The 14,822-nt window shown below is 52.5% G+C and overlaps 1 protein-coding gene and 1 long non-coding RNA gene across 6 annotated transcripts in view; one reads left to right on the plus strand and one right to left on the minus strand.

The window, feature by feature from the left end:
• MYLK (myosin light chain kinase) overlaps window positions 1-14,822 on the plus strand; it is a 180,693-nt gene that overhangs the window by 65,253 nt on the left and 100,618 nt on the right. For 3 of the 4 annotated variants that reach the window (XM_041772555.1, XM_041772565.1, XM_041772573.1), the window contains 4 exons: window positions 972-1,498; window positions 2,026-2,232; window positions 6,300-6,434; window positions 10,072-10,224. In XM_041772555.1, coding sequence (XP_041628489.1) covers window positions 972-1,498; window positions 2,026-2,232; window positions 6,300-6,434; window positions 10,072-10,224 — 1,022 coding nt within the window. Of the gene's footprint in view, window positions 1-971; window positions 1,499-2,025; window positions 2,233-6,299; window positions 6,435-10,070; window positions 10,225-14,822 lie in introns of those variants that run through there. The other variant, XM_041772578.1, reaches the window with a different exon arrangement.
• LOC121500678 lies at window positions 8,168-14,748 on the minus strand. Of its 2 annotated transcripts, XR_005990435.1 has the most exons (4): window positions 13,178-14,748; window positions 11,430-11,554; window positions 10,048-10,139; window positions 8,168-9,435 (listed from the first exon to the last, which is right to left on the minus strand). It is a non-coding gene; the product is annotated as an uncharacterized LOC121500678 (long non-coding RNA). The 2 variants fall into 2 exon arrangements; XR_005990436.1 differs by lacking the exon at window positions 10,048-10,139.

A 14,822-nucleotide genomic window follows, 5' to 3' on the forward strand; every position in this document is an offset into this window, starting at 1 on the left:
GTGCTTTGTGTTGCCCTCCTGTTGCGGTGTGCCCCACGGGTCCCGTAGAGGCTTGCCACCAGAGTGAGACTCTGGAGGACACCGTGCTGTCACCTTTCTCAGTGTCTGACCAGCACCAGTTAGCCGTCCTGGGGAAGGATGCCCACTCACCCATGTGGCATATCTGCCTCAGGAGCTTCCTTTCCCGCGCATGAGTCCTGGTCCTAGACCCTGGGTCCTGGGGTGGGCAGACATCTGGTGGAGGGGAAGGGCTTTAAACCGAGCTACACCAAGTCATAGTTGCAGGCTGCGGAGCGCCTGAGGCAGAGTAATGAGCGGCACTGATGTAGGTTAGAGCATCAGAGAAACGCTCCCTGGACCCCTGAGGTTTGAGCTCATGCCTGTAGGGTACTATTAGGCAGGTAAAGAAAAGCTCAGGGACAGTGTCCCCAGCAGGGTGGTAGCACGTGCGAAAATGGGGAGAGGTGGGCACTGGGGGACCCTGCAGCCTGGTGGACATCAGAGGTGATCTTGCAAGGCCCAAGAGGCAGCAGCAACCAGCTCACACAGGGCATCCTGTGGGCTGCGTTGAGAAGCTCGATTTTGTCCTCAGGGCAGGGGCAATCAGCTGTGCTTGCCACGTAGACCATGGATCAGAGAGGGCCATCAGGGACACGGGGGAGGTAGTGGCGTGGTGGGAACTAGGGGGGCCCTCGGGGTGGCGGCGGGGAGGAAGAAGGCAGATTGGGTAAGTGCAGATAGAACAGGCTCTGGATTGGGAGGAGGGGCGAGGAAGCATCGGGCATGGCTGCTTGCCCTCTGTCTTGGGAAGCTGAGAAGGCTGCAGAGAGGCTTCTCGCACTCGGTCTTCATCTGTGGGCTTTGCTGATGCCTGGAGTCTGCGCTTGTGATGAGTAATGCTTGTGAGTAACCAGATGATCATTCCGTTCCTCCTTCTCCTTCCCCATTGCCCCCCAATCACCACCAAACAGGTCATTAACAAAGGTGGCCAATTCAGATATCAGGAAGGAGGTGACCAATGGAACCACGCAGGGGCCGAAACTAGACCACCTGGAGTCTGCAGCGGAAAGGTGGCCCTGCTCCAGCACCCAGATCGGTGGCTCCCCCACCTGGGCCACAAGTAGCCAGCCTCAGCCCCTGAGGGAGTCCAAGCTGGAGCCGCCTGGGGACCCACCCAGGAAAGCCCTGAGGAGCCCCATCCTACAGAAGACTTCCAGCACCATTACCCTGCAGGCGGCAAAAGTCCAGCCAGAGCCAAGAGCACCGGTCTCGAGTGCCCTCTCGTCTCCCGGAGAAGAGAGGGAGAGGCCAGCTGCTCCCCCCACAGCCACCTTCCCTGCCCGGCAGTCTGGCCTGGGAAGCCAGGAGGTTGTGAACAAGGTTGCTACCAGAAAAATCCCCATGGAGAGCCAGAGGGATTCCACATTCCCCAAATTTGAGAGCAAGCCCCAAAGCCAGGAGGTCAGTGAAGATGAAACAGTCAAGTTCAGATGTGAGGGTGAGTAGAGCTAAGGGTCACTGTCCCACCCTGCCCCACCGATGTAGCCCCTGGGTGGCCACTGCCTCCGTGGGCACAGTGTATCCACCCAGCCCCTTGGACTAGAACCCACCGCACCCCAGCAGCCACCTTATATAGGAAGGATTTGGTCTAGTAACATGTCTTGTTCTGGAGAAACACCCAACAGTGGCCCGTTGTTCATTGTTGGATATGGTATCAGTCCTGTGTCCTAATTCTTACCACCATCATCACCATCACCATCAAAAAACAAGCCACAGGGGCTCCTTGTCTTTGGTTCCTTCTCCTGGCTTTGGCTGATCTGCAGACCTGGCTCGTCGCTCTATGTCCCTCCTCCCGAGGACCTGCCTCCATCTTGAGATGTGCACTCATCCATAGTGTAGGGTGAGGGGTAGGAGAGCCAGCTCAGCTCATACCAGACCAAGCTTCTCCCTCAGGTCCAGCCCCCCCTACCCCCACAAGCACAGTGTACTCTCTGGGAGCCTCATGTCCTTCACGTGGCCCTGTAGTTTCAGGGACCCCAAAGCCTGAAGTGACCTGGTTCCTGGAAGGTGCCCCCGTGAAGAGACAAGAAGGCATGGTTGAGGTTTATGAAGAAGGTGGATGCCACTACCTCTGCTTGCTGAGAGTGCGGCCCAAGGACAGTGGGAGCTACAGTTGCACGGCCTCCAATGTCCGAGGCCAGGTGTCCTGTGGTTGGACCCTCCTGGTGAAACGTGAGTACGCTCCTCCAGTCATCCTGGGTTCTCTGTTGGGGGGGCGGGCATCCGTGGGGCGCTTCCTACACTGCAGGACTGTCACCTCCTACCATCCCCATGCTGGGTGTCCAACCCGACAGAAGCATCATCCCCACCCACATGCCAACGCCAAAGTCATTGCTCCAGGACAGGTGACTCCCCATCAAGAGTTCCCATCAGAGTCACCTCAGAATAAGTATGCCCACCACCCCCACGCCCAGCCCTCTGAGAGCTCCCTTTTCTGGGTTCTTCAGCTATCCAAGGGAGTGCCATGACTCAGTTTTGTGACCACAGAGAACCAAACATTCACTAAATATGTGCATTTAGAGTCATATGAGATGATGTGGGATCCCGCATCTTTTATGTTTATTGTAATATCTGTTTATAAAACTTGGGCATGTTCATTGTGGGGGATTTAAACACAATATAGTCTTATGACTCAGAAATAAATGATATTTTAATGTTTTTGAAACAAAATCGGCATTGTGCTGTTTGTATACTGCTTTCTAGTCTAATTTATTTGCTCATGTTACATAAGCATCTTTCCATACTGTTTCTTTCTATATTACTTAACCTTATGCAAAAACATAGTTTTAATGGCCATATAATATTTCATGAAATAGCATAGCTGATTACGCTCATTCTTACTGTCGAGTATTTAGGTTTTTCCCATTTTTTTTCACTATTGTAACAAAATTGCGATAAATATCCTTGTACCCGTCTATTTCTCTATAAAATTTCCTCCTTCTTTTAAATGCTATTCAGGGACCCTTGACCCATTGAGGAACATATTGAACCACAGGGATAGAGTCAACAAATTTCGGGCTGTTAGAAGTTGGGACAAATAACCTTTGCCTCTTTTTTTTTTTCAACAAATAAACTGTAAGAGAAAGAAGAACGGAGGGACAACCTATAGGAAACTTAGATGAAAAGATATGTAAGAGACATCAATAATCGCAATCCATGGACTTTGTGTGACTTTGACTGAGACATTTAAAAAAAGTTTTAAAGAGGACACCAGGAAAATTTGAGCATTCGCAAGATATTTGATATAAAGGAATTAGTGCTGTTTTTAAGACATGATGGTGGTCTTATGGTTATTTTTTTTTTTTGAAGTCTGTGTATTTTAGAGATATAAGTTGACTTATCTACTGGTGAAATGATATATTTGCTTCAGAAATAATCCATGTGTAGTGGGAGCTGGTGGAGGTATTAATGAAATGAGATCAGCCAAGAGATGACAATCATTAAATTTGAGAAACAAAAAAAAAAAATAATAATAATAAATAAATTTGAGAAACAAGTATGATCATCTACTATATTGCTCTCTTTACTAGCGTGTGTGTTTGAAATTGGCCATAATAAATGTTTCCCAAGAAAGAAAGGAAAAGAACGTAGTGATTCACCCGTACAGTAGGATTCCATGCAGCCAGTAGAACAAATATGGTTGACCTGTCGACTCTGATGGTGAAACCTGACCAAGATACACTAGGAAGGGAGGAGAGCCAAGGGCAGAGCTGCGTGTTTCATATGCTATTTGCATAAAAGGAAAAGAATCTATGTAGATATGTGCAAACAGATGCTTATGTGTGCATAAAGCATTTCTGGAAGGGTCCGCAAGTTGCCTCGAGCAAGGGAGACCGGGGATTTTTGGGAAGAGGAAGGGGCTAGGCTTGTTTCCCACTGCATGCGTGCTGCTGATTTCTTTCTTAATTGGGATTTTTACTCCGTTCATGAATTTCTTCGTAAGAAGTACTATCCATTCCATTTGGCGGTGGGAGTTCCTGTGGACTTCGCAAGTCCAGGAGCACGAGCCTCCTCCTCCCAGGCTCCGTGCAGGGGATGGACACGTGGCATCATGTCCACCGGAGGCTGAAAACCAACAGGCTTTTGTCGGAGCGGTAGCTATTATTATTAATCGGAAGTGGCGCATCGAGACTGTGCTTACAGCAAGTTGAGGGGAAAAGAGAAGGTGATCCTCAAAGCTCCCACAGCGCTGGGGCAAACAGGGTGGGAACGAAGCATGCCGCAAGCTGGCTCCTCTCACCAACCGTCAGCTCTTTGTCTTTGAATGAATGCTCTTCAGGACGTGGTAGGCCGTTGGTGAATTTCCAAAGTCCCCCCAGAAAGTGGATTTTGACTTTTTTTGCCAGTGTTCTTGTTGCTTGTGTGGAGGAGCGGATTTTCAGAAGCCCTCCCTCTGCCATTTGCAAAAGCACGTGTGGGCTCCCTCTCCCCTTGGAGATACGGAATGTTCCAAAACCTTTCCAGGGACCTCACAGAGATGCGGATCACCCGAGGCACGTTCTCTCAGCTTCTCCTGCAACACCCTCTTTCTCTCTTTTTTTCCTGTTACCGCACAAAACTGTCTCTCTTACCACGACTCCTCTCTGCATCCCTTCCCCTCTCCACAAAGATCCCCCTTAATGATTCACTCTCCCACCATTTCTTCAATCTGTTCCCCACCCCCACCTTGTCCAGAGGCCTCTCCCTTCTCCCTCCAAGCATACTCTGGGGAGAAAGGAAAGACAATCTTCCTTCTGCTCAATGGCCCCTTAAGCTTCCACTTTACCTCTCTGCTGTCTTTCACCCCCAAACTCGCCACAGGTCTAGTCTCGATGCACAGCTTCCATTGGATGGTAACAGCCAGTTCTCCACAAAAGCCTGCTCAGTGTCCTGGGCCTTGTGCTAAATCCTTTATCTCTATTGTTCCGTTTAGTTATACCAACCCTCTTAGGAGATAACTGTAGTCGCACCCATTTTCCAGATGAGAGTACTGAGCTGTGATGAAGTTTAAGAACTTGCCCAAGGTCACCTGCCTTGAAGAACATAGCATATTTCCAACCCATGTTGGTTTGACACGGAAGTCTATATTTTTTCAATGGCTCCCAAAGGCATGGCCCCGAGAGGAAAGTTGTTGCTGGCCGGGAAGAGGAATGAGGTGCCTTCCCACACCTCTCAAGCTAGTCTCTCCATCCCTTCCCTCAGTGCCAGTCCCAATCAGATGCACCATCATTTGGACTGTAGCTGGTCTCCCGCAGCCTACTCTCCCCGGAGGGGCGTCCTGGCGTGGAGGAGGAAGGGCAGATGGAGAGTCAGAGAGCCGGTCATAAAGCCTGCCTCCACCATTGGGCTTGACTGTGAGAAATTACTAACCGGGTCTGTAAAATGAGCTAAAGAAAGCAATCTCATGGCACTGTCATGCCATGACATCTGGGACATAGTAAGCCCCCAGGTACCAGTTTTTGTCCTTAAACTCCTGCAGTCTAATGTGGCCTCCCCCCACCACTGCTCCTCCTGAAAGGCACTGGTGAGGCCCCTTCTACTCACCAAACCCATTACCCCTTCTCGACTGTCACCCACCTCGACCTCTCTGTAGCATGTTCTGCTTGTAGAAGAGATGATCTGTCCCCTATTGCTCTTGGTTAAGACTCCTAAACTACAAATGCTCCCCAGTCCACCAATATAGAGGGCTTCTGGAAAGTTCATCCCAGCAGTTCTCAACTAGAATATGCCTCAGATTCATGAGGCAACTGAGTCATGCAGAGTCCAAGGCCCCCGGCAGTCTTGAACCATTGGCCTAGGTTGGAAAAGTAGGACCGATGGGAGTCTGTCATTTGATCCAGTCCTAGAATTGGAAAAAAAAAAAAAAAATGAAAATTTAAAATTGAAATGTCCTCACTAGGGGGCCTGCAAAGATATTCTCAGGATTGCACAGGTACAATGGGATGTGTTAAAGGAGGAGGGACCCTGGAAAGTAAAGTGGAACTAGGTGAGCTGGGATGCCCCAGGACAGCGAAAGGAAGCCAGGTTAGGAGGTGCCTGAGTCCTGGAGGAGAGGGGGCAGGCTGGTGTCCCCGGCACTGCCAGGCCTGGGCTGTTTTGTGGCTGTGACTCAGCCCCGGCTGGTTTCTATGCCTCACGCTGCAGGTCTCCACACCTGTGGCAGAGAGGCACCTGCCCGCGAGGCTCGGGGTGACTGTGGTCCATCACTGGAACACGTCAGCTGTGGTCTGACTTGGCCTGTTTGTTCTTTGCCCTTGCAGGGCTGGCCGTGATGGAGGTGGCTCCCTCGTTCTCCAGCGTCCTGAAGGACTGCGCTGTCGTTGAGGGCCAGGACTTTGTGCTGCAGTGCTCAGTGCAGGGGACCCCGGTGCCCCAAATCACTTGGCTGCTTAATGGTGAGTTCCCCCTGTGGCAGCCCCTGGCTGCCTGCGTGCTCACCTGGCTTGCCCCATTTATCACTCAGAGCCATACCGGGTACAGGGAGATCACGGGACCTTGGAGTCGCCGTTGCCTGGCTGGGGATGCCGGGCCTTCCTATCCCTCCCTCAGCCTTGAGCTCCTGCCACATGCGAATAACGGCCACCGCCTTCCAGGGTGGCAGTTGTAAATTAACTTAGATCCTCAATATAAAACAGCTAATGTGCCTGGTACATGGCTGCACAAGCAATTTGGCTCATCTATGTGGCCAGGCTCATAGTAGGCCCTCAATAAATGAACAGATTAACAAATTAGTGACCCATACTAGAAGTTACTCATGGAACATCACCTTTTATTTAATGGCAGTTGGCTTTGGGATTCATAGACCAGTAATTCTTTTTAATATTATAGTCCTATAGAGACATGCCAACTTTTTTTTTTTTTTTTACTTATTGGATAAATTAATTTTTTTGGATAAATTAATTATCCTGTGTTATCACTCTTCTGTTTTTTTTCTTTTTTAAGATTTTATTTATTTATTCATGAGAGACACAGAGACACAGGCAGAGGGAGAAGCAGGCTCCCTGCAGGGAGCCCAATGTGGGACTCGATCCCAGGACCCCGGGGTCACACCCTGGGCTGAAGGCAGAGACACTCAACCGCTGAGCCACCCAGGCCTCCCTCACGCGTCTCTTTTTAAAAAAGGCTTTCAGGGCAGCCCCACTGGCTCAGGGGTTTAGCGCCTGCCTTCGGCCCAGGGCCTAATCATGGAGACCCGGGATCGAGTCCCATGTCGGGCTCCCTGCATGGAGCCTGCTTCTCCCTCTGCCTGTGTCTCTGCCTCTCTCTGTGTCTCTCATGAATACATAAATAAAATTTTAAAAGACTTTTCAATTCCAAAATTTTTGAACTGAGAATGGTCCACAAAATTGATGGAATCGAGCAGGGTCTGCTTTGGGAAGCCCTGCTTTGCAGATCACAGGGAAGACAAAGGCCGAGCTGCCAGTCAGGAGACCAGGGCACTTATCCTTCTCTGCCATCTAGTGGCAGGGTGACCTTGGACACCCCCCACCCCCCTTCACCTCTCTGGGCATCAGTTTCTTTATGGGTGAGGAGGATGGGCTGGAACAGGTTTCGGACCTCAGCCAGCTCTCAGGGCTGATAGAGTAGCCTCCTTAAGGGACAGTGGCACCTGCCACGTATGCATCAAATAGTCCCCAGCTGTTTCTACACTCTTGATGTGTTACTTGTAGACCTTCCTATTTGGTAGAGTTTGCTTAGGCTCTGCTAGAAATGATCTCTGGTCAATGAGAGATGGTGCTGGGCAGCCGGGTGGCTCAGTGATTTAGCGCCGCCTTCAGCCTAGGGCGTGACCCTGGGTCCCGGGATCAAGTCCCACGTCGGGCTCCCTGCATGGAGCCTGCTTCTCCCTCTGCCTGAGTCTCTGCCTCTCTCTCTCTCTCTCTCTCTATGTCTCTCATGAATAAATACATAAACAAAATCTTTAAAAAAGAATGAGAGAAGGTGCCATTTAGTCTTTCTAGGTGTCATCTTCTTGGGCAAATAAATGAAAATTGAGGTCACCCTTCCCTCCACCCCTCACTATGGACAGAGCTGCTGTTGGATCCTGGGAGTGACTGCAGAGACCCAGCCTTCTTGCAGCTGGAACAGAACATGGAGGTTAAAGACTGGCAATGGATCTGAGCAAGAGAGTTCCACATCCGTCTGGCTCAGAGTCCAGACCAGGGGTTAAGAGACATTTTCTGTGAGGGCCAGATAGTAAATATTTTCAGCTTTACTGCCCATCCAGTCCCTGTCACAATTACTCAGCTCTGCTCTTGTGGCAGCAAAAAAGTAGCCGGAGACACTCTGCAGATGAATGAGTATGGCAGTGTTGCAATAAAACTTTATTTATGGACGCTGAAATGTGAATTTCATACAATCTTCACAGATCATGAAATAGTTTAACTTTTTTCAACGATTTAAAATCTGTAAGAACTATTCTTAGCTTTCAGGCTGTACAAAAACAGGCTGCAGGTCAGATTTGGCCCGTGAGCAGTATTTGCCGACTCCTGGTTTGCACACACCCCCCCCCCCCCGCCCCACCCCAGGTCCCCCCCAGGACTGGGAAAAGCAACCCCACCTTCTTGTTCTTGGCCAGTCTTGGCATTTCCACACCGTTACCACCAGAGGGCAATCGCGCTCAAGTTCCCTGGGTTGCTAACTCTGGTCTTAACCAGTCTTGGGGCCCCGACAGTTGCATGTCTCCCAATTCTGAGTGCCCTGAGCCAACACCTCTGGGGCCACCATCCCATCCCATGTGCGTAGGGCCCAAATGAGTCATGCTCCAGTAACCAAATAGGTCTCCAACACTTTGTTGGCACATTTTGACCACAGGGGTGCTTTGATGGCAGTCGTGGAACGTACTGGTATCCTCAGGGAAGAGAGATTTTAAGGTGAAGAGCGGCCTTCATACTCGGGGTAGCAGGATCCGGGCCCCTGCCTTTCCCAGCCCCACCTTTACGCAGTGCAGTAGGCCGCGCAGTATCTTGTCTCGCCCGCCCTGTGGCATGCTCGCTTGGCCGTCTCTGCAGACTGTCATGGAGACACGACGTGTTGCTATGTGCAGAAGAAAACATTGCCCTGCAGGGAGAGGACTTCTTTCTGTACTTTCTCCCTCCCCCCACCACCCACCCCCAATTTTATGAAGTGCAAACCAGGACCCTGGGGCCCGACAAGGGAAGAAACTGACAGTTGCTTCCTATATGGTGAGTGGACACATTCCTGTTCTGAGGCCAGAATCTTCAGTAATGAGATTTTTTTTTTTTTCTCCCCCTGGAAATGAAAGCTCACATCCTGGAATGATAAAGTCCCAGGAACATATAGCATTAAGGAAACCACTGAAGTTCATAGCATGCACTTCTGTCTTCTTGCAGGACTTTATGTGACCTGAATAAAGGGCCTCCTGTGGCAGGGGCTCTGGGAAGAAAAGACGAGAGTCCTTTTTAGTTTCCCATATTTATCTTTTCCATGAACCCTAAAATGCACCGAAATGCACCTAATTGCAGCGTCAGGTTGAGGTCACACACTTGCTTTCTGATGAATATCTGCAGTGGGAAATGGAATCATTATTTCTGGAGATGTCTAAAAGGAGCCAGGAGCCTCATGTTGTCTGGGTGAGGCCTGTTATGCCTGCGGCTGGGCTGTGGGCCAGATGACCCTGTAAGATTCTTTCCAGGCTCAGAATTCTGTGAAGTCCAGGATGTGAACGTCGGGACTGTTTCTTTAAACAAAATGCACAGAACTATGTCCCTTTCCCTCCTGCATTCTGAACGCCTCCAGAATCTCTCCCCACGGTCCTTTGAGCCCCAGCCTTGCTCCTGCACCCCAAGGAGACTACTGCCTCTCCTTCATCTCCCTCCCTAGCCCCTGCTTCCTTCTCCACCTGCAAGCGTCTGTCCCGCTGGCTAGAGAGGGGGCCTGACACGTCGTCAGCCCCCTGTGGATCTGAGTGAGCATGGGGACATGACAGCAGCAGCCCCACTGAGGACAGGGCTCATATCCCCGCCCCTGGGAGCCCCCTGGCCTGACCTCTTCCTCTGCTTTCCTCCACAGAGCAGCCCATCCAGTATGCTCACTCCTCCTGCGAGGCTGGCGTGGCCGAGCTCCACATCCAGGATGCCCTGCCGGAAGATGACGGCATTTACACCTGTCTGGCCAAGAACACCTTGGGCCAGGTGTCCTGCAGCGCCCGGGTCACCGTCCATGGTAGGAGCCTCTGGGCACCTCTTTAGAAGCACCTTTGCTGGTGCCAGACATCTGCTCTGGAGAAAGAGCACTGCCTCTGAAGGCAGGCAGGTGGAGGAAATGGCCTCTAGAGGTCCGCAGTGAATATGCAAAGGCCAGTTCCCCACCACCTCACTCCATCAGGGCAGAGGGAAGATGCAGGGGTGAGAGGCAAGGGTTCCCTTGGCTCAAGAAGCTCCCAGTGTGGTAGGAAGAAGACCTTGCACACTGAAAGATGCTCTGGGAGGAGTACCCCCATACCCCCGAGGACTTAGGGGGTCTCACAAATGCCACCTCCTGTGCTAGGGGCCGCTGGCCAACAGAGTGCTGGCATTGAGGCTTTGAGAGGGTCCCAGGTCGTTCCCCTTTTCCTTCTGACCCTGCACCTCCCCACCAGCCGAGGCTTGTTTTCATACATCAGCAGCCTGGTGTCCAGTAATCTGATTATCATGCTCATCCATTGATCTGTGCCAAGCCCTTGGCCCCAGGGAGTTCCAGGGGAGCCACGGCACTCAAGACAGGGCTGTCTGGGCTGTGGTCTCGGTGGGCATGGTGACAATACGCAGGGAATGCTTCCTGGGGCCGAGGTGTTCAGGTAAGCCGGCCTCCCCATCCTCACCCCAGGGCCTGGGCCCCAGCTCCTGTGTGTGTCTGGGGCCCGGGTGCTCAGACCGGGTGTGCCGTGCTCCGTTTTCCCAGCAGGAGACCATGTCTCTTCTCTCTGTTGTCCCCCAGGGTTCAGGGCCCGTGGGGAGAGTCTCCCTACCACGTGAGCAGCCTTCTGGGAAGCCGCAGGACATGGTTTCACTGGAAAAGGCAAGGGGAAAATCATGTGCTCGTTGCTGCGTTAAATACTTTCTCATTTAGACCTCAGCAGCCCTGGGGAGGGCCGTGCTGTCCCTAGCTTTTACACAGAAGGGTCTGGAAGTCTCAGAAAGCTTCTGTACCTTGCCTAAGCACACAAGCTGGTAGGTCAGATTGGTCTTTCAGACCCAGATCCCGATGACTCTGAGCCTTTCCCGGAGTGTGCAGCCTCTGGCCCAGAGGGAGAGCCTGGGCCCTGTCGGCCGGCAGTGTCACCCCTTAAGGATTAGGGGCTTGCTGGCTCTATGAGGCTGTCTGCCAAGAAGGGGCACACTCCCTGGCCTCCCCAGTTTCTCTGTAGTGCCCCGGCATGGAGTCCTCACCTGGGAACTGGCTTCTGCTTCCTTCCAAGAGGGTCATTCACACCCAGGTGGGAGCCTGACTCTGGCCCCTCGGGAATTTGTCAGCTGGAATTCTGGTTTCATGGCTCATTGAGAGGCTCGGGAAACTGCGGTCATGAGACAAGAACAGATCTGAGCTTCATGTTTTTGGGCCCGGGGAGTGGCCCTCATCTCCCTGGACATCCACGTGGCCTACTGCAAAGCCTAGTAACAGGCAAGAAGGCCAGACTGACGTGCGATGGGTCTGTTGCCCAAGACTCTCCCTGCTAGCTTCAGCCTAGTCGCCCCACTAATCCAGTGCCTGCCCCCACTTGCCTGGGTTTACATTGGATTAAAGACACTCAGCTGAGCTAATAGTCACTCTGGAGGCGAGGGTCCCCAGATGAAGGATCAAGGAGTCTTTGGGGCCGTCCTCCTGGTCCCCAGGTCTGTGTGGGGAGTGGGGCCTGGGGGCCTGCCCATCCAAGCGTGTTTTAAAGCAGAAACAGGCTCCCAGCAAGAACGCTGCTGCAGCCTTTTGGGTTTGCCCTGAGAACAGCCCTGCATGAGTGAGAACTCCCTCCTGGTGTGGGGATTTGCTGGCCTGTGAAGGCCAAACAGAGGCTCAGATACCATAAATGGTGAAGTAGGCTGAGAGGCTCGGCCACGCGCTCGGGGCACAGGGCTGGGCTGTCTGCACAGGAGTGAGGCAGGCTGAGCCTGGCACGGCGACACCCTGGCTCCCTGCCCTAGGGCGCTTGGGCAGCTCATGTCCACGTCCCGCACCATTCTCAGCTGTGGAGTTTTTCTGACTTTATTGGCAGCTCCTGGGGCTCTAGGTCTCTGGGGGCAGCTGAGGGGTAGCAGGGACTGCAGGAGAGGCATTTGTGCCTCCTGTGCCCCGCGTGGTTCTGCCCAAGCCCCGCCTTTCTGTTAACCCTCAGTGTGGCCCCGGCCGCAGGCCCCTCTGGGCTGTGGAACGGACTGGCCGGGGGTGAACCCCGCTGCACCACCAGCTGCCCTGGCAACCGGGGTGCCCTTTGACCCTCCAGGTTGCACATTCCTCTTCTGGGCCGTGGGGACACTGATAGTCACGGTCCCTGGTACTGAGGATTGAGTTAAGGAACACAGCAGACATCCTCAGCGTGTGCTGCTACGATGATTGTCCAAAAGGCCCCACCACCCCCCACCTTTAAGCAAGGTAAAATTATCCAAAATGCCAACTCTAAGCGGTTTTACCGAAGGACCAACTTTGCCACGGTGGCTGGGCGGTTGTCTGTCCCTCCGTGTGCCCATCCAGTGGTTGTTAGTAAGGGGAGAGAACCCCAGAACGTGAGAGGGAGGGAGATGCCTGGCGGACAGGAGAGCCCGAGAGCGCCCCTTCTAGAGGCCCTGGCCACCCTGGGGTCAGACCCTGGGGTCTGGGTGCGCAGGTGGGTGCAGGTGGGTGCCCGGGAGGGGCGGTTCCCAGGAGGCTGCACGGGTGGGCTCAGCGGAGGAGCCTGGCAAACACGGGGTGTGGGCTCTTTCTCGCTCCTTAGCCTCCCGCCAAGCTTTTGCCATTATCCAGAAATCGCTGGGCCAGCCCTCGGACATGACTTCGCGGCCACTTGCCCCAGCTCTCTGCCTCCTCTGCTCTGCAGCCCCTTCCTCCCAGATCTGCCTCTCTTCCCAACAGATGTCCCTTCCTTTAGGAGGCCCTCCCTGCTAACCCCAGAGTGAGCTCTCTTACTGGCTGAAACCCCCCTTACCGTTGTGCTGACTTGTCAGCAAATGCGCCCTGAGCCCCCCGCTCTGTGCCCGCCCTGGTTCCCGGGAGGCTGCGGTGAGCAGGGCGGACAAGCTGGGCCTCGTGGCGTGTGCGTTCTGATGGGGAGACGTGCAGCGATCAGCACCTCCTTTGATCAAAGACTGGCTGAGAAGGGTGGAAGGGATCCTTCTGGGTGATGGGTGACGACACTGGGTGGGGAAGGCAGGCTGCAGGGAGAGGAGCTGTTTTGAGCAGACACTTCCGTGGGCTGGAGAGGGTGCTCCAGGAAGGCCATCCAGCAAGTGCAAAAGCCCTAAAACTGGGAGCAAGTTCGGCCTATACCAGGGGCAGCGAGATAACCAGTGTGGCTGGAGCGAGGCGTGTGGCGACCAGTGGTAGAGAATGAGTTCAGAGGGAGAGGCAGGGGCCCCTCATGCGGGGCCTCTAGGGCTAAGGAGCACACACTTTATCCTAACTGTGAGATTTTACTCTAATTGCTTATTTAATTGGCTTCCCTGCCAGACTGTAAGCTCCCTGCAGGCAGGGACTGTGCCTTATTCATTATTGCGCGTAGAACACACGTGAGCATGTGTTCAGTGAAGGTAGGGAAGCCCACGCAGGGATGCGACCTCCCCAGAAGTGCAGCAGGGCATGCCTCCACCTCCTGACTTACCTGGCGGGAGTGTGCAAGAAATCCAGCTAGCTTTCAGGAGTCCCTCAACAAATACCCCTTCTGTCCTCCCGCTGCCCCAGGGGGAAAAAGAAAATCCCCCATAGTTAACCACCAAGCAATGGAAATTCTTCCTCCACCAACCCACCCCCAAGATGGAGACCAAAGGATGATCAATCCAAATTCCTGCAGAGCCCAGGAAGATCTGAGGGAGAGTAAATATTTCCGTGTATTTGGACTGAGTCATTGGGTGGGGGGGGGGGGGGGGGAGACTTCCTCAGGCTAGAATATTTTAATTTATCTCCCCCTGGAGTGTCTTTGTCAAGGCTAAAATTCTTAAGTGACTGGATTTACCATCTTGCTAACTGTGCCCATTTTGACTTAGTGGGTGTTTATGTAACCGAAGGCTTACTGGGTCTCGTAAAAGCACCTAAGGACATAAAATGTTGGTAAATTTTTTTTTTTAAAGAACTGGTTCATAGAGTAAAAAAAAATAAATAAATAAAAGAACCTTAATAAGCATATTTATAGAGTATTTGTTTTGATGAAGAACCTCTAATGGAAACACCAGGCGCCAGGGAAGTCAGGCGTGGCTGGACGTGCGAGCGTCGGGAGAGGCCCGGTCACTCTCAGGTTAGTGACAGGCGCTCGGTGGGGCAGCGAGGAGCCCTGACAACCTGCCACCGCCACCTCTCTCCCAAGCGATGCTCGGGGACTTTGGATGTTGTATAACCTGTCCAGTGGTATCAAGTATGGACTCTACCCTCGATAAGCTTCCAGTTACTAAAAACAAACATTTCTAATGCTTATGTTAGCTGGAGAGAAATCGATTGAAGGAGGATCAACATCAGTTTTAATTTTTTTGTTTGTCTTTTTTTCTTTTTTTAAGATTTTTATTTATTTATTTATGATAGAGAGAGAGAGAGAGAGGCAGAGACACAGGAGGAGGGAGAAGCAGGCTCCATGCCGGGAGCCC

This window comes from Vulpes lagopus, chromosome 1 (genome assembly GCF_018345385.1).
Source record: "Vulpes lagopus strain Blue_001 chromosome 1, ASM1834538v1, whole genome shotgun sequence".
Taxonomy (NCBI): Eukaryota; Metazoa; Chordata; class Mammalia; order Carnivora; family Canidae; genus Vulpes; species Vulpes lagopus.